This window comes from Penicillium nucicola, assembly GCF_028828085.1.
Source record: "Penicillium nucicola strain IBT 29836 chromosome Unknown utg000006l, whole genome shotgun sequence".
NCBI lineage: Eukaryota > Fungi > Ascomycota > Eurotiomycetes > Eurotiales > Aspergillaceae > Penicillium > Penicillium nucicola.
The window spans coordinates 1,956,057-1,983,969 of NW_026643130.1; the positions used below are offsets into that span (position 1 = coordinate 1,956,057).

The 27,913-nt window shown below is 50.6% G+C and overlaps 8 protein-coding genes across 8 annotated transcripts; 2 read left to right on the plus strand and 6 right to left on the minus strand.

Moving 5' to 3' along the window:
* Positions 1-592: 592 nt before the first annotated feature.
* On the plus strand, positions 593-3,680 carry N7511_006753 (glucan endo-1,3-beta-D-glucosidase; the record flags this gene model as incomplete). Its single annotated transcript, XM_057129130.1, has 7 exons — positions 593-793; positions 861-1,125; positions 1,180-1,337; positions 1,395-3,119; positions 3,195-3,256; positions 3,328-3,587; positions 3,661-3,680. The coding sequence occupies 7 exons, from the start codon at positions 593-595 to the stop codon at positions 3,678-3,680; spliced, it is 2,691 nt and encodes an 896-aa protein (XP_056983686.1).
* Positions 3,681-4,216: 536 nt separating this feature from the next.
* Positions 4,217-5,257, minus strand: N7511_006754 (uncharacterized protein; the record flags this gene model as incomplete). Its single annotated transcript, XM_057129131.1, has 1 exon — positions 4,217-5,257. The coding sequence occupies one exon, from the start codon at positions 5,255-5,257 to the stop codon at positions 4,217-4,219; it is 1,041 nt and encodes a 346-aa protein (XP_056983687.1).
* Positions 5,258-5,538: 281 nt separating this feature from the next.
* Positions 5,539-6,239, minus strand: N7511_006755 (40S ribosomal protein eS8; the record flags this gene model as incomplete). The annotated part of the gene is made up of 2 exons (XM_057129132.1): positions 5,539-6,070; positions 6,166-6,239. The coding sequence occupies 2 exons, from the start codon at positions 6,237-6,239 to the stop codon at positions 5,539-5,541; spliced, it is 606 nt and encodes a 201-aa protein (XP_056983688.1).
* Positions 6,240-6,902: 663 nt separating this feature from the next.
* On the minus strand, positions 6,903-7,553 carry N7511_006756 (DUF2470 domain-containing protein; the record flags this gene model as incomplete). The annotated part of the gene is made up of 1 exon (XM_057129133.1): positions 6,903-7,553. One exon carries the CDS (start codon positions 7,551-7,553, stop codon positions 6,903-6,905), a length of 651 nt encoding a protein of 216 aa, XP_056983689.1.
* A 502-nt stretch (positions 7,554-8,055) lies between these two features.
* On the minus strand, positions 8,056-8,496 carry N7511_006757 (uncharacterized protein; the record flags this gene model as incomplete). Its single annotated transcript, XM_057129134.1, has 1 exon — positions 8,056-8,496. One exon carries the CDS (start codon positions 8,494-8,496, stop codon positions 8,056-8,058), a length of 441 nt encoding a protein of 146 aa, XP_056983690.1.
* A 1,189-nt stretch (positions 8,497-9,685) lies between these two features.
* N7511_006758 (uncharacterized protein) lies at positions 9,686-10,459 on the plus strand (the record flags this gene model as incomplete). The annotated part of the gene is made up of 1 exon (XM_057129135.1): positions 9,686-10,459. One exon carries the CDS (start codon positions 9,686-9,688, stop codon positions 10,457-10,459), a length of 774 nt encoding a protein of 257 aa, XP_056983691.1.
* Positions 10,460-11,821: 1,362 nt separating this feature from the next.
* N7511_006759 (putative plasma membrane phosphate transporter Pho87) lies at positions 11,822-16,973 on the minus strand (the record flags this gene model as incomplete). Its single annotated transcript, XM_057129136.1, has 7 exons — positions 11,822-11,967; positions 12,043-14,354; positions 14,568-15,092; positions 15,556-15,571; positions 15,709-16,120; positions 16,175-16,561; positions 16,641-16,973. The coding sequence occupies 7 exons, from the start codon at positions 16,971-16,973 to the stop codon at positions 11,822-11,824; spliced, it is 4,131 nt and encodes a 1,376-aa protein (XP_056983692.1).
* Positions 16,974-17,829: 856 nt separating this feature from the next.
* On the minus strand, positions 17,830-26,563 carry N7511_006760 (guanine nucleotide exchange factor DCK1; the record flags this gene model as incomplete). Its single annotated transcript, XM_057129137.1, has 3 exons — positions 17,830-18,756; positions 18,866-19,316; positions 20,142-26,563. 3 exons carry the CDS (start codon positions 26,561-26,563, stop codon positions 17,830-17,832), a joined length of 7,800 nt encoding a protein of 2,599 aa, XP_056983693.1.
* Between the last annotated feature and the right edge of the window lie 1,350 nt (positions 26,564-27,913).

A 27,913-nucleotide genomic window follows, 5' to 3' on the forward strand; every position in this document is an offset into this window, starting at 1 on the left:
GAATAGTCCGAATGTGGTGTGTTTACTGTTCTACTCCACGCGGGTTAATCCCTTGGCAACCCTATGGACTTCACAACTTACATATAATTTAACCTCTTCACTGCAATCCAACTCAACTAGCGTCAACTACAGGGCGAATGTCAGTGAAATATATGGTTGCCGTGTTTACGCCGCATTCCTGTTGGTGGGTTGGCGATAGCCGCATGTTTGGCTGTCCCTACATTGCTGAGCGCACGATGCCCCAAGCCGGACCATTCTTCCCATTGTATCGAGGCGTTCACACTGCTAACTCGCATGATGATCGACAGCGTAAAATTCTTTCCACCATTCACAATGAATCAGCTCGTGTATTTGCCAATTTTAGACAGCTAAGTGCCGAGGGGTTGGTGCCATCTCCTGACTTGTAAGTCTGCTGTCCTCGCCCAGGAACCTTTCGCCCTTTGTCAGTCCTTCGTCGCTCTTTACACGCACTGGAAGTCACATTGTCCCTGTAGTTCATGTCCAATTGGAATGAATTGAGGAATAAAAAGGACTCTCGATATACGATTAAGACCACTTTCACTCTTTCATTTGCATACGAACTACAATCATGATGGACTCAGGATCCAAATGGAAGGCGACAGCCTTGCTAACTTGGCTTCTAGCCGCGGAATCAGTCAATTGTTTACCACGTGTGGACACTGCAGTGGAAAGTATACTGCAAGGAACTGCCACAAGGCGTGATACGGCTTATAGTACTCAATATCCACCTGCGAACGAGGAGGATAGACTTTTTATTCCGGAGTCTCAACCTGTACGTTTCTTTTTTGTTGTTCATTATGCATTGAGTTGATGAGGTATTGGTGTTGACATTATATCAGGAATATCGTGTGGCTTTGGAGACCGACGGCCGTCCCCAGAAGCCTCCATTCCCCCAATTTCACCTCGAAAGATTTGTTCAGGGGTTGGAGGACTTGCTAGGTGTCTCAGAGCCAACTACTGATTCGGAACCAATTGCTGCGACAGAAACTGCTCCTGTCTCAACGGCTTCACAAGAGGAGTCTCAAGTCTCGGCAGTGACTGTTCCAACTGTTGTAACTACTTCACGGGTATCGAAAAGCAAACAAGCTGCAACTTCGGCAACAGGTATGCTTAAAGGAAAAACGATATTACTTTGGTGTAGTTGACTTACTTTCACAGGACCCATTCCAACACATACAGTTCCTACTATCCCTCATCACGTTAAACCAGTTCATTCTCAGGTCGTGGATGGTCAAGATATCTTCGAACCTGTTGCTACAGGAGCTGTTCCTATCAATATCAAGTCTAGACATGATCACCCCGTGCAGAACAAGCATGTAAGCAGACTGCAATCTCGATATTGATCTAAATTGAATACTAACATCATCCGATAGGCCAATACCACTGGCCCAATTGAGACCAACAAGTTCTACGCTGGGCTGTTCCTGGGTACTCAGACCAATGCGTCCTTCGCGCAACCCTATTCCTTGGCATGGTCCAAGGGCGGTGGATCCCTGAAGAGCTGGGGTATGGGTATTTCTCATATACAACCTCACATGCTTGCCTTCGGTCCTAAGAACGATAAGATTCCTGGAGAGCCGGTGTCATACTACATCAATCCTGTTGGACTTCAGCACCTCATTCTCTCAGCAACTGAGCTCGATGAGTCCAGTGTCTTGGAAACCGATGATCCCAAGGCTTTCTCTGCCCATGCTGTCCTGAAGCGCTCCGGAGGTTCTGCCCAGAAGATAACTTTCCCCATTGTGCAGGGCATGGGCTATACGACTGCCATATACAATGACCTGCAGCCTCTTATTGAGAGCGGTGTCTTCTTCCGTAAGGTTGTCGATGTTGGTTCGACAAGCCACGGTATCTTCAAGTACAAGGTTGATCTTCAAGATGACACTACTTGGCTCATGTATGTGACTCCGGCCGATGAAAAAGACCCCAAGTTCAAGCTAGTTTCAAAGTCCAGCTTGCGTGGTCCCCACGGTTTCTCTGGTACCATCCAGCTTGCCAAGAACCCAGCTGGTAAATCTGGCGAGAAGGTCTACGACAACTCGGCTGGCGTGTACCCTGTCTCCGGAGAAATTGCTGGCTCCGTTAGTGATGATGAAGGTAGCTACAGCCTGTCCTGGACCAAGGCTGGAAAGCATGTCAAGAACACCCCCCTGCTCATGTTCGCTCTGCCCCATCACGTCCACTCTTTCGACGAGGAAACCAAAGACCGTGTCACAGATATCCACCTCCGCAGTACCACAAAGGGTAACACCACAGCTGTTATTGGAGAAAGCTGGACCATGACAGAGGAGGATCTCCCTATTGATATGAGCTTCGCTCCTTGGACAGCCACCCACGGTAGTGTGCACAACCTCTCAGCCACCGCCCAGCGCGCCATTCTCAAGGCCGCCCCCCACGAACTCAAGCAGAACATCTCCGAGCAGACCGATTTGAATAGTATGTATTACAGTGGCAAGGCTCTGAGCAAGTTCGCAACCCTGGTCTACACCGTCAACCAGCTCGGCAACAATGTCGACCTAGCCGCAGACGCCTTCCAAGAAGTAAAGAAAGCCTTTGCCCGCTTCGTAGACAACAAGCAACAATATCCACTCGCCTACGATACCGTCTGGAAGGGTGTCGTCTCAACAGCCGGCTACGACGGCGACCTCAACCAAGATTTTGGAAACACAGCCTACAACGATCATCACTTCCACTACGGCTACTTCATTCAAGCAGCGGCAGTTATTGGTGCCCTTGACCCCAGCTGGCTGGCTGAGAACAAGGAATGGGTTAATATGCTTGTTCGTGATGCGGGCAACCCCGTCGACGACGATCCTTACTTCCCCTTCTCGCGCTCATTTGATTGGTACAATGGTCACTCGTGGGCTAAGGGTCTTTTCGAGTCGTACGATGGAAAAGATCAAGAATCTACTTCCGAGGACACCATGTTCGCGTATGCTATCAAGCTGTGGGGACAGACCAGCGGCGACGCAAGCATGGAAGCGCGTGGTAACATGATGCTGGGTATTTTGGGTCGCTCACTCAACAATTACTTCCTCATGGAAGATGACAATGTGAACCAGCCAGCGAACTTTATCAAGAACAAGGTTTCTGGAATTGTGAGTAGCATCCATTGCATGATCATCCTCATATCTATCCCGGGACTTGGGCTGATACTAACACCCCATCTCTAGCTATTCGAAAACAAGGTCGACCACACAACCTACTTTGGAGCAGACCTGGAACTTGTTCAAGGGTATGTTCATCCCCATCGCTATCTCTCCAACTCCAATCAATCACCCACTAACCAAAATCAACCCCATGCAGAATCCACATGCTCCCATTGATGCCTCATAGCCCCTTCACCCGCCGCAAGGAGTTCGTCCGCCAGGAATGGAACAGCATGTTCGCGGCGAACGCCTCCAAACCTGCCGATACGGTCGAGGGCGGATGGAAGGGCGTCCTTTACGCCAATCTAGCCCTCATCGATCCCAAAGCCTCTTGGGAGTTCTTTACCCAGTCGGAGTTTGATTATAGCTGGATTGATGGCGGTGCTACGCGTACCTGGTATCTGGCCTTTGCAGCCGGTAAGTCCCTTTTTCTGTTTATGTGTGGTCGATTGGTTTGCAGAACTCTGACTCTTTTTTCTCCTGCCCTTAGGTCTTGGTGGTGCGCCGTGAATGTTAACTTATATCCCTGGGATGTTTGTTTTAATGAATGGAGTTGGGGGAGCTTTCTACGTTGTTACGTTCATTTATTTACTCTTTTTCGATTGGATTTGGCTGATTAGGGTATAATGTCTCAAACCCTTTTTCTGATGATTTTGTTGTGTGGCTTTTTTTCTGTGCTGCAGTGCGTATATATACTAGTGTGAGTCTTCAATTGAAGTATGACTTCCTGGTCGATTTCTCTTCTTGTAAGCTATTCTAGGTTCGTAAAAAAGTTTTACGTTGTCGATTGATGATATATTCTGCGTTGGAGTTGGAGATAGTACCACTAAGCATTTCTACGAACATCACGTTATTCACTTTTCTCACATTATCAAGATCTTTTTTCTCCATTTGTTGGCATGATCCAATCAAGCTATCAGCTGAACCTGTGTATTTAAATCTATACTGCGTAATACTAATAAGATACAGACAAAATCCATAAATCCTTTCGCGGCTTCATTGATGCAGCATAAGCAATATAAAACGAAAGAAACCCAAGCAACATATTATGTCCTCCCCTCGCCAAGTGGCAACTCCAAATCAACGACCCACGGGGCATTCTGCGGCTCATAATTAACAGTGACAACACTGGCATTAACAAATAGTGTTTCCTCTCCAACCCTCAGTGGCCGTTTCGCCCCATCACTCACATCACAAAACGCACCCCGAAACTCCAACATATCCTCCGGGTCGGTAGGCACATGCTCAAGATTCACACCTCCAGTCTCACCACCATCCTCACTCCAGACTCCCCGCTGCGCACCCCAGCCTTCATGGATATGCCCAAAGACATGCAACCGCGGCCTAGCCCGCCAAGCCGCCTTCATGAGATGCGGACACCCAACATTCAAATCAGGCGGGACAGCATCGAGGACACCCTTCGGTGGGCCGTGTGTTAGGAGGATATCAACAGCCGGGAAATCAGGAATGGGATTCTTGGGTGGTGGACTGGATGATGCAGACGAGGGAAGATTGAATCGGTCTTCTGTGAGGGGGTATGCGAAGGCCCAGTTGTAGAACTCGGGTTGGTAAGGCGATGCATACACTGTGAACTTGGCTCCAGTCGATAAAGTAAATGAATGCATGCCCTCTTCGAGGTAGATGATACCCGCGCTGCGTGCCGCGTCGCCAGTCCAGAGATCCTTGATTGAGCGCGCGTAGGCTGCTAGTTTAGTCTTGTATGGTGGATCGGATGATGTGCGCAGCGGTGTTTGGATGGCCTCATCATCTGTCAGGAAGGTCTCGTCATTGCCCAGTTTTTCGGGGCGCTTGTGTCGTTTATAGCCGTACTCGGTGAAGTATTCTTCATCAAGGGTTATGTCGTGGTTTCCGGCAATGACTAGTTTGAGCTCTGCATTTGCCTCCTTCAGCATTTCAAGCATGATCTCATTCTCCTGGCGGTACCCCACTTTCGTGAGGTCGCCGGCGTGGATGAGGATGTTGGCGCTTGGAAGTGGGTGGCGATAGGCATTATTGATGCTTTGTGATGGATTTGGAGCAAGGGTATGTGTGTCTGAGATCAGACAGGCCCGGGTTTTGACCGACATTGCTAAGGTGGGATTTGGTGGTTGATAGTTGGAGAAGTTAGAAGAAAGTGAGGGGAATCGACAGCAAGTAGCGGGAAATAAGTGTGCCTACGATGAACAGTTACGGGTAACAAATGAACTAGGAATAATTCCCATAGATTGACGGCTCAGAGCTCTACAGACAATTTGCATCTCATGGATGCCCAATTCATGACATAGCTGAAACTCCGATAACCACCCGTTGCAACAACACACACGCGGCCCTCGCCGAATGAGCTTTCCCGAATATTTTATTTTTTCGTTTACTTGCGGATAGCCTTCTGGTAGAAAGCAAGCTCTTCACCCTCCAGAATGTAACCGTCGACACGGCCAGACTGGCCGGGGCGAGAGGCAACAACGGCGAACAGACGACCGGACTCGAACTGGCGCTCGATGGCGGACTCAGCCTTGCCGGACTCGGCGAAGCGGGCAGCCTGCTTCTTGGCGACGGAGGAGGACTTCTTCTCCTCGGTGACCTCGGCGGTCTTCTGCTGGCGTCTACGACCGATGGGCTGGCCGTAGTGGGCCTCGAACCACTGACGGAAGGGAGCAGCGTCGATCTGGACAACGGCGGACTTGGTCAGGGTGTTTGTGCGGACCAGCTCGTTGTTGGAGGGGTGGAAGGACACTCCAATGACACGGGTCTTGCGGGAGATACCCTCGGAACCCCAAGAGAAGTTACCGGAGTCCAGGCGGAGGGCACGGAACTTCTGGTTGCCACCACGAGTGCGGACAAGGTGAATGCGCTTGGAGCCAATACGGGTGTTGGCGGGCTGGCGGCCCTTCTCGAAGGCTCTGTAGAATGACTGGTAAGAATATGCTCCGGTATACGTAGTCCCACTTGCTTGACGGGAAAACATCAATCTCAACCTGGGGGTGTAGAATCGTACCTCTTCTTGCGGTAGGAGGCGCGCTTAGCACCAGTGGCGCTGCGCTTGTGGCGAGAATCCCGAGAAATACCCATGTTTGCGGTTGATGGAGGGGTCTAAGTCGAGAGAGACAATGGTTAGATATTGTTGAAAACCCTGAAGTTTTTTTTTCTTCAATCCTTCTGTTTCGTCTCAAGCGCCGCACAAATCAATTTTGAAATATCGGAATAGTCAGGCGACAGGTTGAATGATGATCGAACGTAGACACAAGGCGGAACAGAGTTGAAAATTGACGATTGGCGATATTGAATTTTGGAAGATTGATTCACAGTCGAAATTGGCGGCGACGAGCGAAACAGAGATTTTGAAGGCCAGGAATGAAGACGTCGATAACTCACCTCTGAATATGCAGCCCTTCACCGGAAACGCGGATAAGTTGTCGTAGGGTTGTCGTGGGAGTTTGAGGTCGTGGAGTCGCTGAATTTCGCAGGGCGCACTGTGTCGCTCGCTTGTGTAGTGCCCTAACTGACACTAGGCTACTTTGGGCTTAGGGCGCCCAGTCACTGACCCAGTCAGCTGATTGCTGAGTCATGATCACGTGTATTTGTTATCCATGTTTTGCTCACGTGAACAGGCAATACACGATGGCGATAGCATTTTGTGGTTCTTCAGGCTGCTTCATTGCCCCATATTTCATATATTTTATACATCAATGGTATTCTATTAACTCATTTCAATCAGATCTGCTAAACCAACCATTACTCGCTCTTCCCCCTCTTCGCCCTCTCCTCCTTAACGATACTCCCAATCCGCTGGAAACACCCAAAGCCCTCCACAAAGCACGATGAAACCCAAGCAATCCACAGCCCCGAGAAAACAGGCACACCAAGTGGTTTCAACTGCAAGACTGCCAACAACACCGATTCCAAAACATGAATGGCCACCACTGCAGGAAACAGGTACGGCTGGATATTGTAGACGAAATGCGCAAAATCAGGGACATACTTATATCCCAAGTACTCGTAGATCATGGAACCAGGAAGCAGGTTGCTGCGCTGGAAGCAGCTGGCGTAGGTGAACAAACACAGTCCAAAAATCACAGCTTGGAAACCGCGCGGGCCTCGGTATTCAGTGAGAGTTACGTCGCTGCGACCTAGGCGTTTGAGGCTTTCTTTGTGCATGGCAACCATACAGCCACGAGCATCAGAGTAGGATTTCATTACTGGGTCGATCGGGACATGGTAGCGCGTGCCTTTGGCAGTGATTGTGAGGCTTGAAAGGCTGATGTCTTCCAGTTGGGCGGTTCGGGCTGCGCTGGCGGAGAGGCCGTTATACGCTTGTAGGAATAGGGCGAGAGAGTCTTGGTGGTCGGCATTCATATGCTTGATGATGAAGTCTTTGGACGACATGATATATAGGCGACCAGGCGAATCAACTGGAGAGGTGGTAGAGATTGGAATCCTGTCTGTGTCGAGAGGGTCAGGAGAATATGGATCCATGCCAAGACCCGGGCCTCGGCTTGTTTCCATGTGTAGAATGCTAACCCTCACTCCGGGGCTCAGTTCAACAATACTCAGTACATGCAATTGGGTTAGTCGGACTACGAAATACATATACGTGTGGGTTTCTTTGTAATTGACTTGACTGTACTCCAGTACTCCATTCATGGGATATACATAGTGTCACACGCTATGGTGCTCCAGAAACAAACATCCAGCAGATATTAAACATGGCCTCTATGGACATCAAACATGGAAATCACTCGTGACGACGTCGAAGCGAAACAGAAATGCAATCGGAAAGAGGGTGGGGAATCACGCCCTGTGGTCGACAAAACGATATCAACTCCTAATTCGGCCTTTGAGCAGACGTTCTTGATAGGGTGGGATGAGGGGGATCCGGTACATCAACTTACATGAGAGCCAGGGTGAGGTCGCCGTGAATACGTGCCTTGAGTTCAACCTCAATTTCCAAGTTCAGTTCCAGTCGCAGTTTCATGCCTTCTTCGTCCAGCATCGACTTCTCCTCCTTGTGGAGGACATCCATGCCACCGGTGGGTTTGAAATTCGAATTGTTGTTGGAGTAGGGTTGCATGGCAGCATCTTCATCGTCGGTGTACTCATCATCATATTCATCGTCATATTCATCTTCGTCGGTGTATTCGGAATCATCGTCGTCTTGTTGTTGCAGGGGCTTCCGGCGCTGCACCTGCTTGTTCTTTTTGGGTTGGGGGATCTCTTCTTCCTCTTCGTCGGTATAGTCATCGGCACTGTCATAATCTTCGCCATCGGACAGGTCTTCCTGCACGGGAAGCTTCTTGGGTTGCTGTTTGGTCTTCTCGACGGTAGCCATCTTGGATGAAGTATATTATAGAGGGGGAGTATAGACGAGGGAAGCGAGAGGAGAAAAGAATAGAGAGACTAGAGAGATGGGGTATCGATAAAAAAGAAATCGAGATAGAAACTAAACATAAAAAACCACAAACAAAAGAGAGAAAAGCAAGAAGATATTCAGTATGGAAATCGGATATCAAGTCTAATGCAGATGACGTTGGCGGCTTCCCGTTTCCCCCCATCGTCACCTTGTCACCTTTCACACACCCGCGTCATCGTGTCAGACCAACCTCTGCGGAGTACCGGACGTGTCAATAATGGAGAGCGACAGGCCACGACCCGTGGAAACACTGACTGGCCTGAACCAGTCAAGTTGAAACCCGGAAAACCAGGAACCGGGCAGTTCGGCGCCCCTGTCATTTCCTCATCTCCAGTGGCTGAAAGAGTGGCTAAAGTGGCATTAGGCGATACACTTCTCCAGGACTTGACAGGCACAATCCCATCCTGACGTCGAGTGGCGTCATGCTCAACGGCCTACGTCCATTTAATCTATTTAAGTGGAGAGCGTCAGTGCAACAAATTCGCCGATTTGTTGTATGATTGGTGCGTGGCAGCGAAGAGCGGAGATATCTATTTTTTCCCATGCTGATCCATGTCTCTGGCCCAACACATGGCCAGGGTTTGCGCTGTTTCTTGCCAATCCCACGTTATACCATTTCGGCCGGGGTTGTCTGTTGCTCCATACGGAGGCGTTCCAGGTCCGGACCATGACCCTCACACGTCATACCGAACCTTTCTTCAAGCAGTGGACGCTGTGTACACGAAGAAGGCTGGTCTAGTCCGCGGTTCCCCCCCTTCGTCATTTCCGCCAGCCCCATCGGGACCAGAGAGATGGACACTGTACAGTGCACAGTATGCGACCACCATACTGGGGTAGCCTGCCATGGCGTCTGGTACGAGCCACACATCCCGTCTGACGTCGGAGGCGGCTCGCAGGTATTGCGACGACCGGTTTTGATCTGCCCCCAATGATATAAACGGTTAGACAAGGTGTTCATTTCATATACCAATACGCACAATTACATAGCAGTTCCTGTTGCCCACCTCTTGTGACGCTTTGTCCCATATCTCGTGCTCGAATCAGTTCATATTCCCCTCTCTCCCCTTCTTAACAGCTTCCCTCTCTCCTCTTTTCTTCTCTTTTCATTATGGCCGATCAGGATCAACCTTCTACTCCCAACCCCGATTCCAACAATACATCCCCCAAGCCAAAGCGTGCCCCTCCCAAATTGGGCAAGAAGTCCCCCGCCAAACAAGAACAAACCCCTCCCCCATCCGAAGGCCAGCCCGAGGACAAGAGCGAAGACTCCGAAAAGAAAGAAGAGAACAGCGAGGAAAACAACGAGCCTGAGCCCGTAAAACAACAAGAGCCAGACTCAGATCAAGAAGAAGAGCAAGAACAAGACGACCCAGAACCCCAACCTGAACCTGAACCGGCTCCCAAGCCAGAACGTCGTCGTCGTCCCCGTCGCCCCCAACAACAAGAAATGGAACAACCCCAGCAACCAGAACGTCGCCGCGTGCGTCGCCAGCGCCAGCCTAAGCAGCAGCAGCAGCAAGGACAAGACGGCGGTCCGCTCGGTGCTCTCGGCGGTCTCGGCGGTGTCGACCAAGCCGGCCAGCTCGTCCAGAACACAGCCGGAAATGCCCTGAACGGCGTGACAGGCGGCGCCGGCAAGGCCGTCGGCGGCATCCTCGGTGGAGGTGAGAAGAAGGAAGAAGAGGATGGTGGTCGTGATGAGCAGCTTCGTCTGCGGTTGGATCTCAATCTGGATATTGAGGTCCAGCTTAAGGCGAAGATCCATGGTGATTTGACAATTGGTTTGCTGTCAGTATTCCCCTTCCTTTTCCCCACCCATTCTACTCTTTCCTATATTCGTCTCGACACACTCTTAACCCCGATCCATTCGCATTGCTGTTAATCTCATGTTCACTCTTATACTTGACTCGAGATATCTGTTGGCGCATTTTACTAACTGACGATGCAGTAATTAAACATTCATCTTCTACCACAAATAGAAGAAGTGCTCATACCTCGCGTTTACGTCGACGTCTACGTTCACGTCTACATCCTTATCCTATCTCCATCGCGATGAACACCAATCCCATTATCCTCGGTGTTGTGGGTGTGTGCCTGAAATGACTTGTTTATGGGTTAACGTTACGGTGATGCAAGATGCATAGTTTTTACTCTTTTTCATGTCTACTTGTGATATCTGTGTTTCTCCGGCCTATTTTGTTTCTCCTTGGCTAGGCTTATTACTCTACTTACTTTTTTTCCTTTCCGCCTTTTCCTTTGGTCCCTTGTTTCTTCCTGCCGTGACTAGGATGTTCATTTCCCTAGATCTGGTCTAACCTGGAGTCTTGTCGTTGTACAGTACCTTTAGCCTATAAGTATCGGGTCTGTTGAAATGGATTAATTGTGGTTTTAAAAGTCGACCTTGTTTTCTGTAACTCAATGTAGCAAATATGTGCACATGTAGATGTGTTTACAGTAGACTTGCTTGGATGTGTCATGGTCCTGTGCGCCCACCTAGGTACTTTATACGCACATCCACCTACCCACCAAGTTACTGTCTACTGTACATCTACATATGCATCTGCGTCGAGAGCTCAAAAGAGGCTGCAGACACATGAATGTCGGACAAGTGAAACATTCCTTCAAGTTACATGCATACATGTACTCATATTTAGCGTTTACATCTACCTAATCCCCCGAGGATGGTAAGAAGCATTAACTACACTTACGGCCACACACACCACCCCCTCGGTCGTCCCATTTATCTTTCTCATCCTGCTCTATTGCCAGGTGAAACAAGAGAGGGAAAGAAAAGCCAACGTATCATCGGATGGGAAAAAAAGAATCAAGGGCATGATATTGTATATGCATTACGCCCTACAAACCATCAAATCTATCTATCGATCGTTATGTGCGAAACAAGTACAAAACCAAAGCCGATCTCTCTGTACAAGATGGATATTGGATCAAGCAAGAGAGAGGGAGAGGTGTGGTGTAAAGTATATCTCGAGGCCGAGGGAGAAGGAGTGAGAAAGGCGTAATGCGGATGAATAGGAGTGACGAATTTGACACAAATCATGCAGACGGCTGTGAAAACAAGGCTGTGGATTGAGTGGTGCGTGGATATTTCACTTTTTTTCCCTTCTTTCTTTGTGTATACATGCTGCTTAGGACCTTTTGCGCAGGGAAGAATGGTCACGCGCATGCTGTCCTACTCACTTTTTTTTCCACTTTTGCAGATATGGGATAGGAAAGAGATATTTCTCTACAATCCTGCAACATACATCAACCCATATCCCAGCGTGACGATGACTACGAAGCACATGAGACTTGCTGGGATACCGCGGGTGAGGAAGTGGCGGACTTGGAGATAGCGCTGGCCTGTTTGGGGGACTTCGGTCATGATGGCAGCTGAAAAGAGGACATGGGGTTAGTTAAGTATTCATACAGTGTATCCAGTGATGGGGAGTGGGAAAGGGTTCATACTCATGTTGGGGAAACCACTGGTTGGCAGTGCCATGGCGACAGAACACATCAAGGCACTGGCCATGACCAAAAGGTTCGGGTGGGGGTTTTCCATATTGACGCCTATTTGACGGACGAGAGGAAGAATGATCAGGGCGGCGACGGTATGCGAGATAAAGGTTGCGATGACAAGGATCAGAGCGCAGAATACTAACAGCACGCTGTACAGGCTGAGGTGCTCGACGCGGGCGGTAATGCCTCCAGCGATGGTGTGCAGCAAGCCTGACGATGTAACAGCCTTTCCGAGGCACAGTCCACCCGCAGCAAGGATGATGATTGTCCAGAGGAAGTTGTTGAAGTCCTCTTTATTGAGAATTCCAGTTCCGAAGAAGAGGACCAAGGGAATGATGGCGATGACGCCCATGTCGCCGAAGATATGTTCGAGTTGGTGGCTGGCGCACCAGAGAGCAATGGTCATGAGAGTAACAATGCTGATGAAGTACTGCATACCAGTGAAGCGATCCTTGACAGGGCGGATAGGGATGACTGTTGCGTTGCGGCCTATATTGAAAGTTGCCAGGAGCAGGCCCCAAACGAGCAGAATTGAGATGATGCAGACGGGTAGCGCGATGAAGAACCATGTTCCCCAGCTGATGTTGGGATACATGTTCTGCAAGGCGATGATGTTCTGTGGTGAGGCAATTGGGGACGCAGCACCACCGACATTGGCAGCGAGCGCGATACCTAGCACAAGAGCCTTGGCGAAGTCTGACTCTGGAGGCATGTTACGCAACAAGGGCTGGATGATGGAGTAACAGAGCACAGGTGATGCGACGTTACTGATCCACATGCTCAGGAACATACTCACAAACATGTTGGTGAGCAGAACAACTGATGGCTTCGATCCGGCTTTGCTCAGCACGAACATGGCCATGCGGCGCGCGATATCATACTTGGAGAGTGCTGCTGCGATAGTGAAACCACCAAGGAGAAGCATGATGACCGGCGTCCACATCGCAGAGAACACCATGCCAACCGACTCCTTAGGTCCCAAACGCTTATGAGGTTTGTCGTCTGACCGCATGATACCAAGTGTGACAACCAGGAACGGAATCAAGAGCGAAGTGACGAACAGCGGGATAGCCTCGGTGGCCCACAAAATACTGACAAGAACCAACATAGCCAAGCAGTTCTGCTGCTCAGGGGTCTCCATAATCTGCACCGAGAGCATCGCGCCAAAGACAGCAATACTCAAGACCAACGTTCCGAAGCTCAAACTACAGAACCACGACGGGAATTGGAATCGGCCTAGGGGAGTCTTGATCTCCTGGGTGCGAATCTCCTGTTTGTCACCCTGTCGCCGAGCAGTAGCAGGATCCTCGTCGCCACCCAGAAGTGTTCGACGGATACCAACGTTGGCGGCCTGAGCACGACGTTCGATTTCAATCATCTCACGCCAGACGGTGTTCCGCTCCCAGACGACATGCTCTCGCAGGTGCAGACGCAGCTCGCGTCGGGCCAGCTGCTGGTTGCCCTTGGTGACAATCCCGGCGTACACACTCTCAACGCTATCGATATGGCTATCGACAGAAGTCGTGGTACTCTCGATGAAAGGCGGTGCCGTATTGACAACAGATGCCAGATAATCACGGCGCAAGTTGCGGTCAAGGGTCTTGTCGTATTTCTTCAAAGCCTTGGAGAAACCAGTTTTGTTCAGTTCAATAAAAGACCGGAGCTCACAAAGCGAGACATAGACCTCAATCAGACGCTTCTTCAGCAAGATTCCGGCATTGTATAGAGCCAAGAAATCATCATCGTTGAAACACGTCTCATGAGGCTCGCGTGAACTCGACTGGCCAAAGTAAGTCGAGTCCGCCAAATCGCCGTGTTGGTCATCTGTGCCGGACTCAAGATCGGTTGACTGCACCATTCGCCGGCGTTGGGCAACCGCCGCCGGTGATCGATCATCATCACTATCACCCTCATCATCCGCCATTGAGTCATTGCTCACAGCACTGGATCTCCGGCGCGGCAGCTGACTACCATTCCGGCGGAAATTGGCCTTGATAATAGTCTCACTGACGGGATCCATATTGACACCATCCGTCTCAGAGAGATAGACATGAGCATCCTTGATAATCTCATCGGCAAGATCGAAGATCTCAACTTGCTTCTTCTGATAGAAGGTGCAGATCTTGTCCATTTCAGCATCAAGAGCCCGCTTGAAGATCCCATCTGGGTTGCTCGTCTGAGCACCCAGCAGCGGTGCAGACTCGACATCAGTAGTGGACTGACCCTCAGTGCGATTGACCTGCTTCTCAAGGGTATATATTCTAGCCACAATGCAACATTAGCATAACGAACCAAACTAATTCTCCGAAGCAAGACAGTACGCATGCACGCCAGTGACAATCTGCGATGTGAATGTGCAATGTGACACCAACAAATCTCCTCGGACAGGAGCATCGATCTCATGGTCTCACACTTCACACCACACGCTCAAACCCAATCTCCCACTCCCCCGCGGAAAAAACGCGCCAACTTACAATTTCTTCAAATTGCTATAGGCAATGTAATTTGAGCTCCAATCTGGCACAGCATTAAACTGCACACTATGTGAAAACTTCATCTTGGCGACGAGATCGGTATCGGTATCGGTATGAGTCTGGGTAGGTTTTTCCTTCCGCAAAGCAACCTCAGCACGACGCCTAAGAGCCTCACTCCAAAATCTCAACCGAGTAAAGCGAACACCACCCGATGGACGGCGCTGGCTCTCCTCAAGTTCGAAACTCTTCTCGTGCGCAGCCTCGGGAAGCTCTAACCCAAGACCAGCTAGCGCAAGCGCTCTCGAGTCGAGTGCAGGAGCAAACGGCCTTGTATTGGAGTATGGGGGCCGATGTGTTGTAGCAGTGGGCCCAAGATCAGGTCCAAGTGCTCGTTCGGGTCCGGTTGCGGCAGTGGTGGTGGCAGTGGGAGTGTCTTGGAGGGGTTGATTATACTCGACAAGTTCGATGGAGTCGGGACGTATGAGCGCCACTGTCGTGGAGGTGGGAGGCCGGAGGGTGGTCGGCCTGGGTCATCCAATGAATGGGGCGGGTGCGCAATAGAAGCGAGGGTTTGCAAAGTACGGAAGTGGGCTTGGGCTTGGATTATTGGTTTTAGGGGGTATGCTGTGGAGGGGTCAAGGTTTCGGAGTTGGTGACGGTCAAGGTGAGGATCGGGTCAGCTGTGTGTCGCACATCAGCCTGAAGATGGAACAACTCCAAATCACAAGATCAGCTCGCGATGTGTTCGATGACTTCAACCGTTTGGGGAATGGCTGAGGTAAGCGGGTTGACCTATCAGGTGGGGCGATATACAAAGCAGGGGCTGCAGAGGTTAAGTTATCGGAGAGCAGAGATGCAGCAATGAAGAACGGCAGAAATGTAGAAAGATGAAAATGGGGAGAGATCTTGGTCAAAGCTGGTCTTATGCAGGGCGGGTAAGCCCATCTGCAATGCAGAGGGGAGGGCACTATATATATAGGGGGCTTACACGTGAAGATCTGCGACTAGGATTGATTTTGATAGCAAGGAATACCTTGTCGATGAAAAGAAGCCAAATCCATTTGACGGACTAATAAATGTACAGATGCAGTGCTCAGAACCCAAACCCCAAAGAACAATTACAGGCCATGGCCAATTTAACGAGCGCGAACGCCCAGGTTGGCACGACCAGAGATACCAATCTTGTGCTGCTGGTCTCTCTTGTCCCAAACAGAGCTACGACCCTCAGCGACGGCAACCAGCTCGGCTGCAACACGGTTGGCGAACAGAGCATCCTTGCGCTTGTCGGACTGGTCGAGGATCCACTTGATAGCGGTGCGACGGCGCTGGCGCAGGGTCAGCGGGTGGGGGATCTGCACGGCAGTACCACCACCGGCGATACCCTTCTGCTGACGAATACGGAAAAGAGGAGCGACAGAGTCGACAATCAGGGTGAGGTAGAGGATGGGGTCAAGGGGGAGCTGGGAGGCGGGAGGAGCGCCGAGGAGACGGCGGCGAGGGTTCACCTGGGGAGGAGAGGCGGTGCGGAGATGGTCCAGAACGATGGACATGTTCTGAGATAAGTCAGCTGGGTCGTCCCAAGTCAACATTGATCGGAGAAGACATACCTTTTGCGCCTTGGTCAGTTTCCCACTCTCCATCATCATCTTGGTGAACTGGTCCTGCATCGTGTCGTAGCGTTTCCGGAAGTTCAGTGTGCGAATGTTGCTAGGCAGAATGGGCTCATCGAACTTCAAGCCGGGGTTCTCTTCAAGAGCCTGCTCCTGCACCTGCTCGATCATGCTAGCAAGAGCAGCAGTAGCCTCATCGCTAGCCTGCATGCCCTGTCCAGCAATGGGGACGGGGATAAATTCATTGTTAGGCTCGAGGTTCTGCACATCCGGCATGCGGCTGCGAGCGGAGGTCGAGAATGAGCGAGAGCCACCAGACTTCTTGAGTTCGTCTTGCATGACCTTAGGCATGTGCTTCATAGCGTTCTTATCGCGGCTGAGGATCTGTTGTTCCAATACCAATACTGTTAACACGATTCCCGACATGCGGATTACACTAGCAAGAATTGGGAATATTTCTCACCTCCTCAACTGGAGTTCCCTGGTCCAATTCGGGGGCAGCGGGGGCACCATCGCACCACTTCTCCTTCTGCATAATGCGCGAGATCTCATGAGCTTCCTCGCTAACATCGGGCAGCTGGTCCGAAGTCGGGAAGGTCTGTTCATCGGGCTGGGGCTCGACCTTCTTTGAGCCATCACGCGAAGAGTTCCATCGCTGCTGAAGGGGCACGGACTGGACAGCGCGGAATCGGGCTGGGCTGGCGATGCTCCGGGGGGAGGAGAGGGCGGGAGTGGTGGAGTGGCGGAGGGCCGAGACAGCCTTGTTCGCTGTAAAGAGGTTGAGCCTGGGTGGCATTGTGATAAATGTGAAGATTGACTTGATTTAATTGCTGACAATCAAGTGTGTCAAGATCGAGTGCTGTTGGTGAAGTTTGCGGTCTCCGGCAAATTTCCGGGATGGGCTTAGTCATCGCCAAGACTGCGTTGTGAGGTCATGCATGAACTGTAGAAGTGTTGGAAACAGGATTGTTGGAGGGGTAGAGTGTAATCTGAGTAATTGGAGAGTCATAAGCTTTGATATTCTCTAGTTCCATGCTTGTTCCTGGCTTTGTATCCAAAAAAAAAGCCCCCCTTGTGTTGAAAGTAACTCGTGGAGTAGGAGTCAACTATATATTCACCAGGGACGACCAGCACAAAATGCCCTTCCTGTATTTACTGGGGAGATGCTATGTATTTCATTTTTATTTATATCGACAACCAATGAAAGACTAACCTAGAAACCCAGTCCAATAATATAAATAGGAGGCCAAGGAGGGCCATCATGCCGCAAACCAAAGGTCTTGGACATGAGCTCGGCAGATCAAGTTCAAAACAGGCATTGATCAAGGAGGACACTCTCGACTACACTTGACCTCGAAGATAATTTCTAGAGGAGCATCCCTTTACCAGAAGAGTACTGTATGTATACACAATAAGGAACCATCGATTGTAACCCTGAGCCGATAAAAACCGAAAACATATAGACACATGGAATTTTGATGACTATCGATAAGTACGCACAGTAGAAGAACCCAAAAAAAAAAAAAGACAGTGGTCAATAGAGAGGACAAGACAATAGACACAAACAACAATCACAGCCACACCACATATCCATCAAAACTATAGCCCCAAGATCAAACTCAAGAAAACAACATCAAAACCAAGCTTCAATCTTAGGCAGCAATGTTATCAGGATAAACATAGAAAGCCAACGCCAGAATGATATACATGCCAAGACACATACCACCCTCAAGGTAGTTCGACTTTCCATCTTGAATAAGAAGCGTGACAACCAGGCCAGAGATGAAGAAAGCAACAGTCTCAAAGGTCTGGAAGTGCAAGGTCATTTCGATACCCATGATCCAGCCCAAGATAACGAGGAAGGGAGTAACGAACAAGGCAATCTGCAAGCTGCTACCAATCGCCACGCCAATTGCTAGATCCATCTTGTCCTTGTATGCAACCACGACGGCAGTGACGTGTTCGGCGGCATTACCAACGATGGGGATGAGGACCAAACCAATGAAAGTCTTGCTCATGCCTGTCTTCTCGACCATGCTGTCGATACTGCCGACAAGGTAATCGGCACAGATGGCAACAAGGATGGTGACGACAATGAGAGCGACAGTTGCAGCCCAGGGGTTGAGGATACGCTCTTCTTCCTCTTCCTCTTCCTCGGGGACAGCGTTCTCGGCATCGCTGCCGTTCGTCTCTTCGAAGAGGTCGGAGTGCGAGCGGAGCTGGAAGTAGAGGTACATGACGTAAATCAGGAGCAGAATAATGGAAGTGCCGTGCGAGAGAATGAGGATGTTCTTCTGTGCACTGTCGTCCGGACTGGTGGCACTATCGCCAGGCTTGCTGGGTGTGCCGTTGGAGATTGCTGCGTAGAGCGTAGCCGGGATGATGAGCGAGGCGGATGCCACGGCCATGAGGGAGGACATGGTTGAAGCAACAGTGCTGTTGAAGCTTTGTTCGCGGAAGCGCAGGCCACCGACGAAGAAGCAGCAGCCGAGTACGAGGAGGATGTTCGAGAGAATGCTGCCGAGCATACTGGCCTGTACGACGCGGATCTGGTTATCTTTCAGAGCGATGATGCTGACCTGTATCGGAGACGATTAGTACTCAAGGCTCTATCGCACCCATAAATTCCACCACCGCCATTCATAGATTTCATAAACATCAAAATGCGGATCGACCGGGTAAACTCACAATCAGCTCAACGGCATTTCCAAACGTAGCATTCATCAACCCACCAAGGGCCTGACCCATAGTAGCAGCCAGCTCCTCAGTCGCAAAACTAAGCAGCGAAGCAAGCGGAATAATGGCAAAGAAATTCAACGTGAACACAGCCGTCGAATCCCAGCCTAGAGCACCAGCCACAATACCTAACGGCACCATAATAAGGAGCAAGTTCACATAATCGCGCACAAGGGTCTTCCACGTCAAATGCACAACATGCATAGGCCACGCCACCCACACGCGACTATCCTTCGGGTGGTGGTGATGATGTCCATGCTCGGTCTGCGCGTGTGGCGCAAGGCCGGAGAAGGAGGATGCACGGTGCGAGCCCAGCAGGGCATCTTGCTCGCCGGGGCCACGAAGGCCGTTTATGCTGTTGTTGCCGGTGCCTCCTGATGACATTCTGCGGCCAGGGCCGAAGCTGTGGCTTCGGAATTGGGAGCGAAAATTGACGTGGGCTGAGGTTTTATTAGTTTTGGGTTCTTTCCGTTGCCTGACGGATCGATAGTTGATTGGATATAAATATTTAAGAGGATGGAAGGATGGAATAAAGTAGTTGGTTTGGTTTCAGGGAATGAAGGGCGATGACGATTATGGGGTGTTATGGAGACTTTTCCAGAAAGCCGAGTGTAGTGGAAGAGAGAGAAACAAGGGAATACCACTCACACATAATTTTTTCTTTCCAAAAAGCCAAGCTTCAAAGGAAATGAATAGGCGGGGTTCAAGCCACTGAATCCCTGGATACGCAAGCGAGTTGTGACCGTGGATGAGAGAGCACAGCCTCGATGCGTTGGAGAGCTTTGCTGAATGATCGGGAGCTTGGACGATCTCACTCCACCGGAGGAGGTGGCTAGCCACGTGATTGGCGGACAGAGCGCCAAGACTAACACTGCCACAGTCAGCACGGACCTCGGTTTCGCATATCAACTATAAAGTACCAGGCAAGGTTCGACTGTAACATTATATGAGGGATATCCTTGTAACATTGTAACATTAGGAAAGATATAGAGGAACTATAACACATGGTATCTATCATAACACCAAAGCCCCATTGGGACACAAATATCAGACTCAAAATGAGGAGGACAATACATCAGGTAGTAAATCACATCAAGAAAAGATTAAAAGGAAAGGTCAGGACTCGGGGGAATGAAAGCGGTCCTATCAGAGGAGAAGCAAAAGAGAAGTGAAGAGAAAAGAAGAAGAAGAAGAAAAGAAGGGAAAGGAACGGAGAAGAGATCATTACTCCTCCTGCAGCGTGCCATTAGCTTTGAAATCCATCCGGCTAGTCTTGCGACCAATTCCCTTTCCTTTGAGCATACTGAATCGCCGGAAGACAGAGTCACGCATGCCACTGTGATTCCCGTTGGCACTGCCATTGCTGACAGGAGATAAAGGCGCTGTGCCATTTGTCGTCGTCAGCGTGACAGAGTTCATGTTACTGTCCCTGGTCGCAGGCCGGGAATAATCACGCGTGGGCGGGAGTGTGGACCAACCACCACTGGAAGCAGGTGCTGGGCGGTCCGGGCCGGCTGCACCGCTGGCTGTTGGGCCGCGGTGTTGGGAGCCGGCGCGGCTGCGGCCATCGTGGGATTGGCCGGTTGTATCTCGAGAGAGATTTCGCGAAGGTTTGGTGTTCAAGGAGGGTTGGGAGTCTTGGCCTGCACCGCCGACCGATGGAGTGGAGCCGTGCTTATGCGTCCTGTCTCCGCCGAAGAAACTGCGTCGTTTCTCACTGCGGCCGCCGCGGGAGTGGCTGGTTGTCCGGCTGTGGATCGTGGCCGTATCATCTTCGGGCTCTTCTTGGTCGACTATCTGGCCCTTGCTGTCGGACTGCTGGATGGTGAAAATCGAGTTTGAAGCGCCGTGGGAACGCTTAAAAGGATTGATGATGCTAATCCGGTGACTGACGGACTGTCGCTCAGAACGTTTGCGCGTGTGGGCCTTGCCACGGGAGGCGCGCATGTCTTGCTCCGGACTGGCAGCTCGCTGGGCGGATTGATTTCGGCGGATGTCACTTGAGTTTGGGGATTGACGGGCCGTCTGGGTTGGCGTAGGCGAGGAGTATTCTGCAGGAGCAGTTGTGAGAGAAGCCAGCTCGGGCTCAAAGACACCCTCAAAGCGGCGGAGGAGTTCGGCTTGAGTAGCTTGATGAGCAGGACGCTGGTACAGAGACAGAGCATGCTTAATCGCCAAGGCATGGTCAACAAGTGCAACGGCGAGCGCATTCTCCATGGGGTCTGCGGCTTCCGGCACTACTTCTGCAACCGAAGCATCTTCATCTACTTCCTCCAGAAGCCTCTCCCTCGCCAAATCAGCATCAGAAAGGAATTGGCGATACAATGCCACACAGTTCGAAGTAGATGATCTGTTCTCCAGTAATTGCTCAAGGGCTTCGGTCAAATTAGATAGCGAGGAATCCTCACCAGAAGCAGCCCGACGCTCAAGAAGCTGAAGCTCCTGAGTTTTCCGCCACGTTCGCTCGATAGCAGTCTGCAAGGGAGACAGAGCAACCTCTTCCGAAGAGATAATCTCACTTCGTCGAAGGATATTGGGGAAGGCATCTGAAACAGTGAAGATAAACTTCTCAACATACTGCTCACGCACATCCGAGCTACTCGTGTGTCGGCGCGACGTGGCTGAGAACCGAGAAGGATCCGAGATGAGTAAGTGTTCACGCACAGAGTACGGAACCTTGGACCTTTGGTACACAGAGTGTGTCACGTCACGGTAAGCGCTGACAGCACTGATCTGCAAGAATTGGCCTTCATAATCGGGAATTTCGTTGGCAGATGTAATCTGCGCAGTGGGATGTTCGCGTTGCATGCGGTCCACAAACGAGGCCATGCGCTCTGTTGGTGAGCCTTCGAAGATGAACTCTTTATCGCGCAGACTAGGAGGGAATCCGAGGCCCTTATAGGCTACGCGGAAGTACCGCGGGAATTGCTTGCCACCTTTGGCGATGGAGTCGTAAATCCGAGCCATGGAACTCTGGGCTCGAGACAGTTTGGCGAAGTCCATTGTCGTGTGCTCGTAGTGAGCTGCCAGCTCCTTGTAGCATGTCAGAGCGGGGGCCCAGGCCATGGCGTTCTCGAAGTGCTGGATAACAGAGAAGTACAATGACTCTCTTCGATCAAAGGCACTTTGAGCTGGGAACTCGGGAGTGAGAAGTTCTGGCATGGTCTTGGTGAGATCCCACTCGTAGAGGTCTGCGTGGAACTGGAGGGCTAGACCGGCTTCGGTGAAGTTGCCTGCCGCGGCTTGTACTTCAGCTAATTCATGGACATAGCGAATGAAGATATCCTCACGACCCATGTCCTTCATGTACTCCATCAGCTTCAGAGCGTGAAGACTTTGAGTTGAGGCACCGCTCTGAGAAGCAACCAGCAGATCCAAGAGTTCATCGACAGTTCCAACAAGGCTCTTGACAGTATTTGATAGCAGTTCATCAGCAATAGTCTCATTCTCGAAGAGATCCAGCAGCTCGCCAATGAATATCTTTTGACTGACACTTTCATTCATGTGCTTGGATTTGAACAAAGTATCCAGACTCGAGATAATCTCAGTTTCAATAATTGAGATATCTTGATTCAGGTCCCATTCACTGAGGATCATGGTCTGAAGAATCTGAACGGCAACATGTCGCAGTCCCTCATGAACACTGAGACACAGACTGATAATTGGAGGAACCAGGCCAGGAACATACTGCACCTGGTATCCACCAAGACGCTTCAGATTGAAACGCTCCCTCTCATCGTCTGTAGTCTCCCAGCCAATAGCTTCCCAGGCAGATTGTAGCAGATCTGCGCCTTGCTCGCGCACATCACCAGCAATCTTCCACACAGCTCGTCGCTTCTGCTCGGGGAACGTCTCTAGTGCTAAAACATCGCTAGAGATCACCTTCAGCAATGTTGTGAAGAATGATTCCCACAGCTTGGTATCAAATGTGTCGGCATCATCGGGTGCCGGGAGCAGTCTTTCAATTAGCAAGACAGCAATATGTTCAAGACTTTTGATGGTCGCACGGTGGTTATATACATGGATACTGAACCAAGTCTCGGGGTACGCCTCACAATCAAGGATGGAGTTGTGAGCCTCGAGAGTCTGCGCAACAAATGTTGCCAGCTCCAGATCTTTCAAGGAGGGAAGTTTGGGAGACACAATCTTGGAAATAGCCGCCATGAGAGCAGATAACTCGACCAAAGATTCATCAAAGCTTTGAGGGGACTTGGCAGTCTTCATCTGGAATGGGAACGCCTTGCTGAAAAGCAAAGATAGGTACTCCGACTCGTCAACTCCTTCGGCCGAGATAGCACAATATGAGGCAACGATGCTAGGCATGAAACCATAGAGCTGAGGATCGGGTTGGCTGAGCAATTGAGCAACAATCGAGCTACTCAACCGAACTTGATCACGATACAAGTCCGAGACAGTCGAGGTAGAGCCCCAGTACGGGGCTAACCAGCCAATACAACTGGAAATCAATGTCCTTCTCTCCTCGCCCGAAGCGAAGAGCTCGAATTGGGTATAGTTCTGGATGAGAACAAGCTTGTAGAGGATCAACATGCCTGTTACGTCTTTGCATGAATCCATGAAGCTCAAAGCAATCATAATCATTTCATCCTTGCCCAGTACCTTAGATAGCTCAGGCAACCAGGTATGGAAGTGCTGGACCACGAGTGTCTTGCTACCCACCAATGCCGGCGAAGGGTTCTTTATCAAGATTTCCAGAGACTTGAAAATCGTGTGCATGTCTCGGTTGAAGGTGGACTGCACCGTGGTGATACCAATGCCTTCTTCCTTTGCCTTTTGCTGCTCGCGAGCCTTGATGATGAACTTCAAGATATGGCGTCCGACCTTGATAGCAGCGCGAAGGCTGCGGGATTGTTGACCGTCGGTACCTGCACTCAGAAGGCGCAGGTAGCTTCGAATGAGACAAGGGGTGGCGAATGGGAAATTGAATTGATTATCAGCGTAGCGGTCGACCAGTGGGCCGAGGTTGAATCGTCGATCGTGAACAATACCCAGGACAGTGACCACGTTATTAAAAATCAAGTTCTCATACTCCTCATTTCCGGCATTCTCCACCAGGATTCCGAAGAGCGCATCAAAGACACCGCTGAGCTGCTTCACGATTTCTATCTCAGGAACGAAGAGTAATCGCTTGAGTGTATCCAAGACTTCATCCACGGGACGTTCCCGCCAGTTCAGGAGACTCAGGATCACTTGGTCCTGTGAGTACTCCGTGCTGCACAGGTGAGTTTCGAGGTGAAGAGTGGCCAATGGACCGGTCACATCTTCATCTTTGGCAGATTCATTCTTGCCAAGTGCACTCCAAGGGAGATTCAGATAAGCACCCTTTCCATTCTCAATACTGGATGTTTGCTTATCATAGGCATGCAACAGAAGAGAATGGCGACCGTCCCTGATGAACGCCTGTTGATCCCAGAGAGGCATCCAGGCGAGAGCGAATGGGAACTCTGGTGCGTCCGCGACACTCATCACGATATGAGAGCCAGGAATTTGCTCTTTGGGAATTTTAAGGCGGATGGTCTGGTTCCAGGGTGTGCCTCGTTGGGCGATCGTGGTGCGCCATGCCGTGTTGCTGGCATTGGCAGACGAAGGGTATACACATTTGTCGATGCGCGCTCCTTTAGCATCACGGACCTCCAGGGTAAGCTGGAGGTTGTGGAGACCTGTTGTCGCCTGCAGAGGTATTTGGCCAGCTTGCGGATGAGACAGAAGTGCGTCGGTGGGGAATACAGCTTGGGAGAGAGTGACGTAGATGTCAGACCGCGGCCGCGTAGGGGCTTTCGAGAATCCAATACGCTGTGTCTGAACGACATCATGTAGAATCGTAGGGTTCTGGCGGATTAAAGCATCGGGGTCACTACTGACGAAAGGATGCAGGTGAAGATGTAGACGCGCAGCAGAATCGCAACGCGCATACCGACCGGTTGGGCTGGGGAGCAATGTTTTTATCAGCTTGTCGAAGCCTTCTGTCAATCCCTCGCCGTCTTCACCATTCTGACGTGGAGACCAAATGTTGATCACCTGCTCCGCATCTCGATCTTGCCGAAGGATCGGCGAGATCTCCAAGATCCCAACGCCAACGGTGCGGATCGCTAAGATCTCCTTTGACGGGGTAGTCTGAGCAGTAGGTTGCTCTTTAATGTTGGATGAGCTGCTTGATTGTCTCGGAAGTCCTTGGCTAGTTGGACTTGACTGATCCAGGCTTGGCCCGCGAGTTTTTGGTGTCCACATCATGCTGCGCCGGGCTTTCAGGCTACCCTTGGCCGAAGGCTGAATGCCATTGGCTCCTGCACTTTTGGCCGGAGTTGGGCTTTCCCGTGAAATTGAGGGTCTTGATACAGGGGTTGTATCAACGGTCGACCGTGTCTCTGGAGCACGGACAGTAACAACTAGATAAAGCTGGCGCCCATTGGCAGATCCATCTCCGATATCCGTGGCGGCCAACTCGGTGAAAAGAGTCTTCAGTTTACTGCTTTGACTCATGTTGATGAACTTGTCAGGAGACGGAATCTCTAGACTGAAGGTCTCCGATAATGGACTCAATACACCAGAGTCTGTACGGGAAAAGAGCTGAATCCCGATAGTCACAGGCCCTGGGGCATTGCCTGATACCGCATTGATATCGAGTAGCAAATGATGAAGCGCCGTCGCATCGGAAGTCGTGGTGGGACGGGACTCCAGCATGCTCATCTCGGACTGCAGCTTTGCAAGCTGGATAGCAGAATCCTCACCTGTTAGCAAACGGCCTCGCTGCTCTGGATCCCGCACAATAACATCTCCACTGAGCATTTTGTTGGCTTTGACCAATTTCCAGACAGTCTCATCCCGTAAAACTTCCTTCTCCTGGCAGGTTAAAACGTTGTGTAGTAATTGGCGTCTCGCGAAATCTAGCTCCTGCACCATCGTAGACATTTCTTCCAGCACATCATACTGCTGAACCAAAAGGAGCTCATGTAAATTCGTCGAATGCCATTCGCGCAGGCATGATGCGATCTCATCAACCAGTGGCTCTGTAAGGGAGGTCGGAGTCTCGTCACCAATTTTCAGCATCGGGACTGGGGCAGCTGGCTTGGGCGCGTTCGGGTCACGAGGAGAAATGGACACGGGGGTATGTGGAATGGAACCAGAACGCCATGTTTGTACAGATCGCGGACTGGACAAGTCTCGCTCGTCGGTCTTGTGAATGACAATATGAGAGGGTTTCCCTTTTTTCGCAAACACGGCATCCGATATCTCGGTTCCCAAGTAGGACTCCGAATAGACCAGGCTATTCCGGGACATGAAGTCTCCTTCAATCCCGGACAAGGTCAGCCTGTCGATGCTCTTCCGATCGCCATTGAGCATTGCTCTCTGGCCATCACCCTCACCAAGTACTTCCCGAATCTCGACGCAGTTTCGTGGGAAGATACCCGAGAACACACGAGCTTCAAGTGTCTGGCCTTTGGTACTCGTCAATCCCGCCAGCAATGACGGCGGCGCAACGAGGTAGCCTCGGCACCATTCACCGTCCACTCCACCCTGTTCAATTATGTATAACTCATCGCCAAGTTCCAATGGAAGGTCGGCCGGGGAGGAAGGCTGAAAGGGGTATATGGCGACGGCAAAGGCGATTCGAGGCAGCGGCCGCCAGGGCATAGCTGTGGTGTTCTAGTCCACGCGCGAGAGGAGCTCGAGAGGGGCTCTGGCGTGCCAGTCCCCACAGATGCGGCAATCCGATCGTAAGGTTCGGGACGAAGGAGGTATTCAATTCGAGGAATGTTCGTTCGAGTCAATCACACGCGACATGCAGTGGAGAGTTTCCAGATCGTCGGGGAAAGACAAGAATGGGCGGTCTAGGGAGAAACGAGAGGAATGTGGAAAGAATGCGATGAGACAACGATCTGCAGTTTCATTAGGAGGTGTACCAAGTGCACAAGGACCTATCAATGACACTCCGGAGGGGTCCAGTACTCGGAAAGAAACCGGAGGGGACAAAAGGACAAAAAAAAGAGGCCGCAATGGGGGGAGACAGGGTCCGGCGTGTCGCAAATGAGATCCGTGCCCCCCTTGAATATGGGTGGAGCACACCCCCTTGGCGAGAACCGTGGGGAAGCAACTCACTGGAAGATGAGCGATGGAATAGTTGGCTAATAAAGAGTGACAGGCTGTTTCCGTTCGCTGCTCGAATGGTCAAATCCCGGTCCGAGGTCTTTGGCCAGGAGTTCATTGTTGAGATTCAAAGTAAATTAAGGTTGCCTTGCCTTAGGCACCAGTCACATGATGAGTCTCCACATTAGAGGTTCCTGATGGATGTATGGGTTTATAGTACCTAGGACTGGTTCTGCTATGGGGGATATGGGGGAAGTCATGATACGGAATGGATGTTGGCCAGATACACTGTACAGTATGTATCTAGGTAGAGATCTGACGCATCAGAAGTGCGAATACAATCAATATACCAACGCTTGTTTTTACATGCCACTTTCATACTGTAAATTGCAACTATCCACAAGCTGTAAGATAGTGGGGGGTCTCAAACCACCAATGACAATACTATCAACATTGTGGCTGCTGTGGGTGTGATGTATATCTGCAGTAAGCCAATAGTGACACCTTAAAAGCTCAGCCACTCTAGACACGTATCAAATCCAAAAGCAGGACGGCTGGGAACAAATAAATAGCTGTAGAACAGAGAGCCACAGAGGATTCATGATGCAATGATTGACACATAGAAGAAGAAAAATCAGACTAGCGCGATTTCTCATTGATAGGTCCATTGGAGGTCTTCAGTGACTATTCTACTGGCCTGTTGCGAATCATGTCGTCTTATCTTTTTTAGACAACTGAAATGCATTATGGAGGAGCCCAAAAATGTTACTATATCCCTATAATTTAGAGCATGATCTATTTTGGCAGACTACGGGCCATGTACTTTAGCTGTATCACCACAATTTCATTGTTGCTGTGTCTGTCGAGAGATAGAATGGCCATACTAAAAAGGACTTT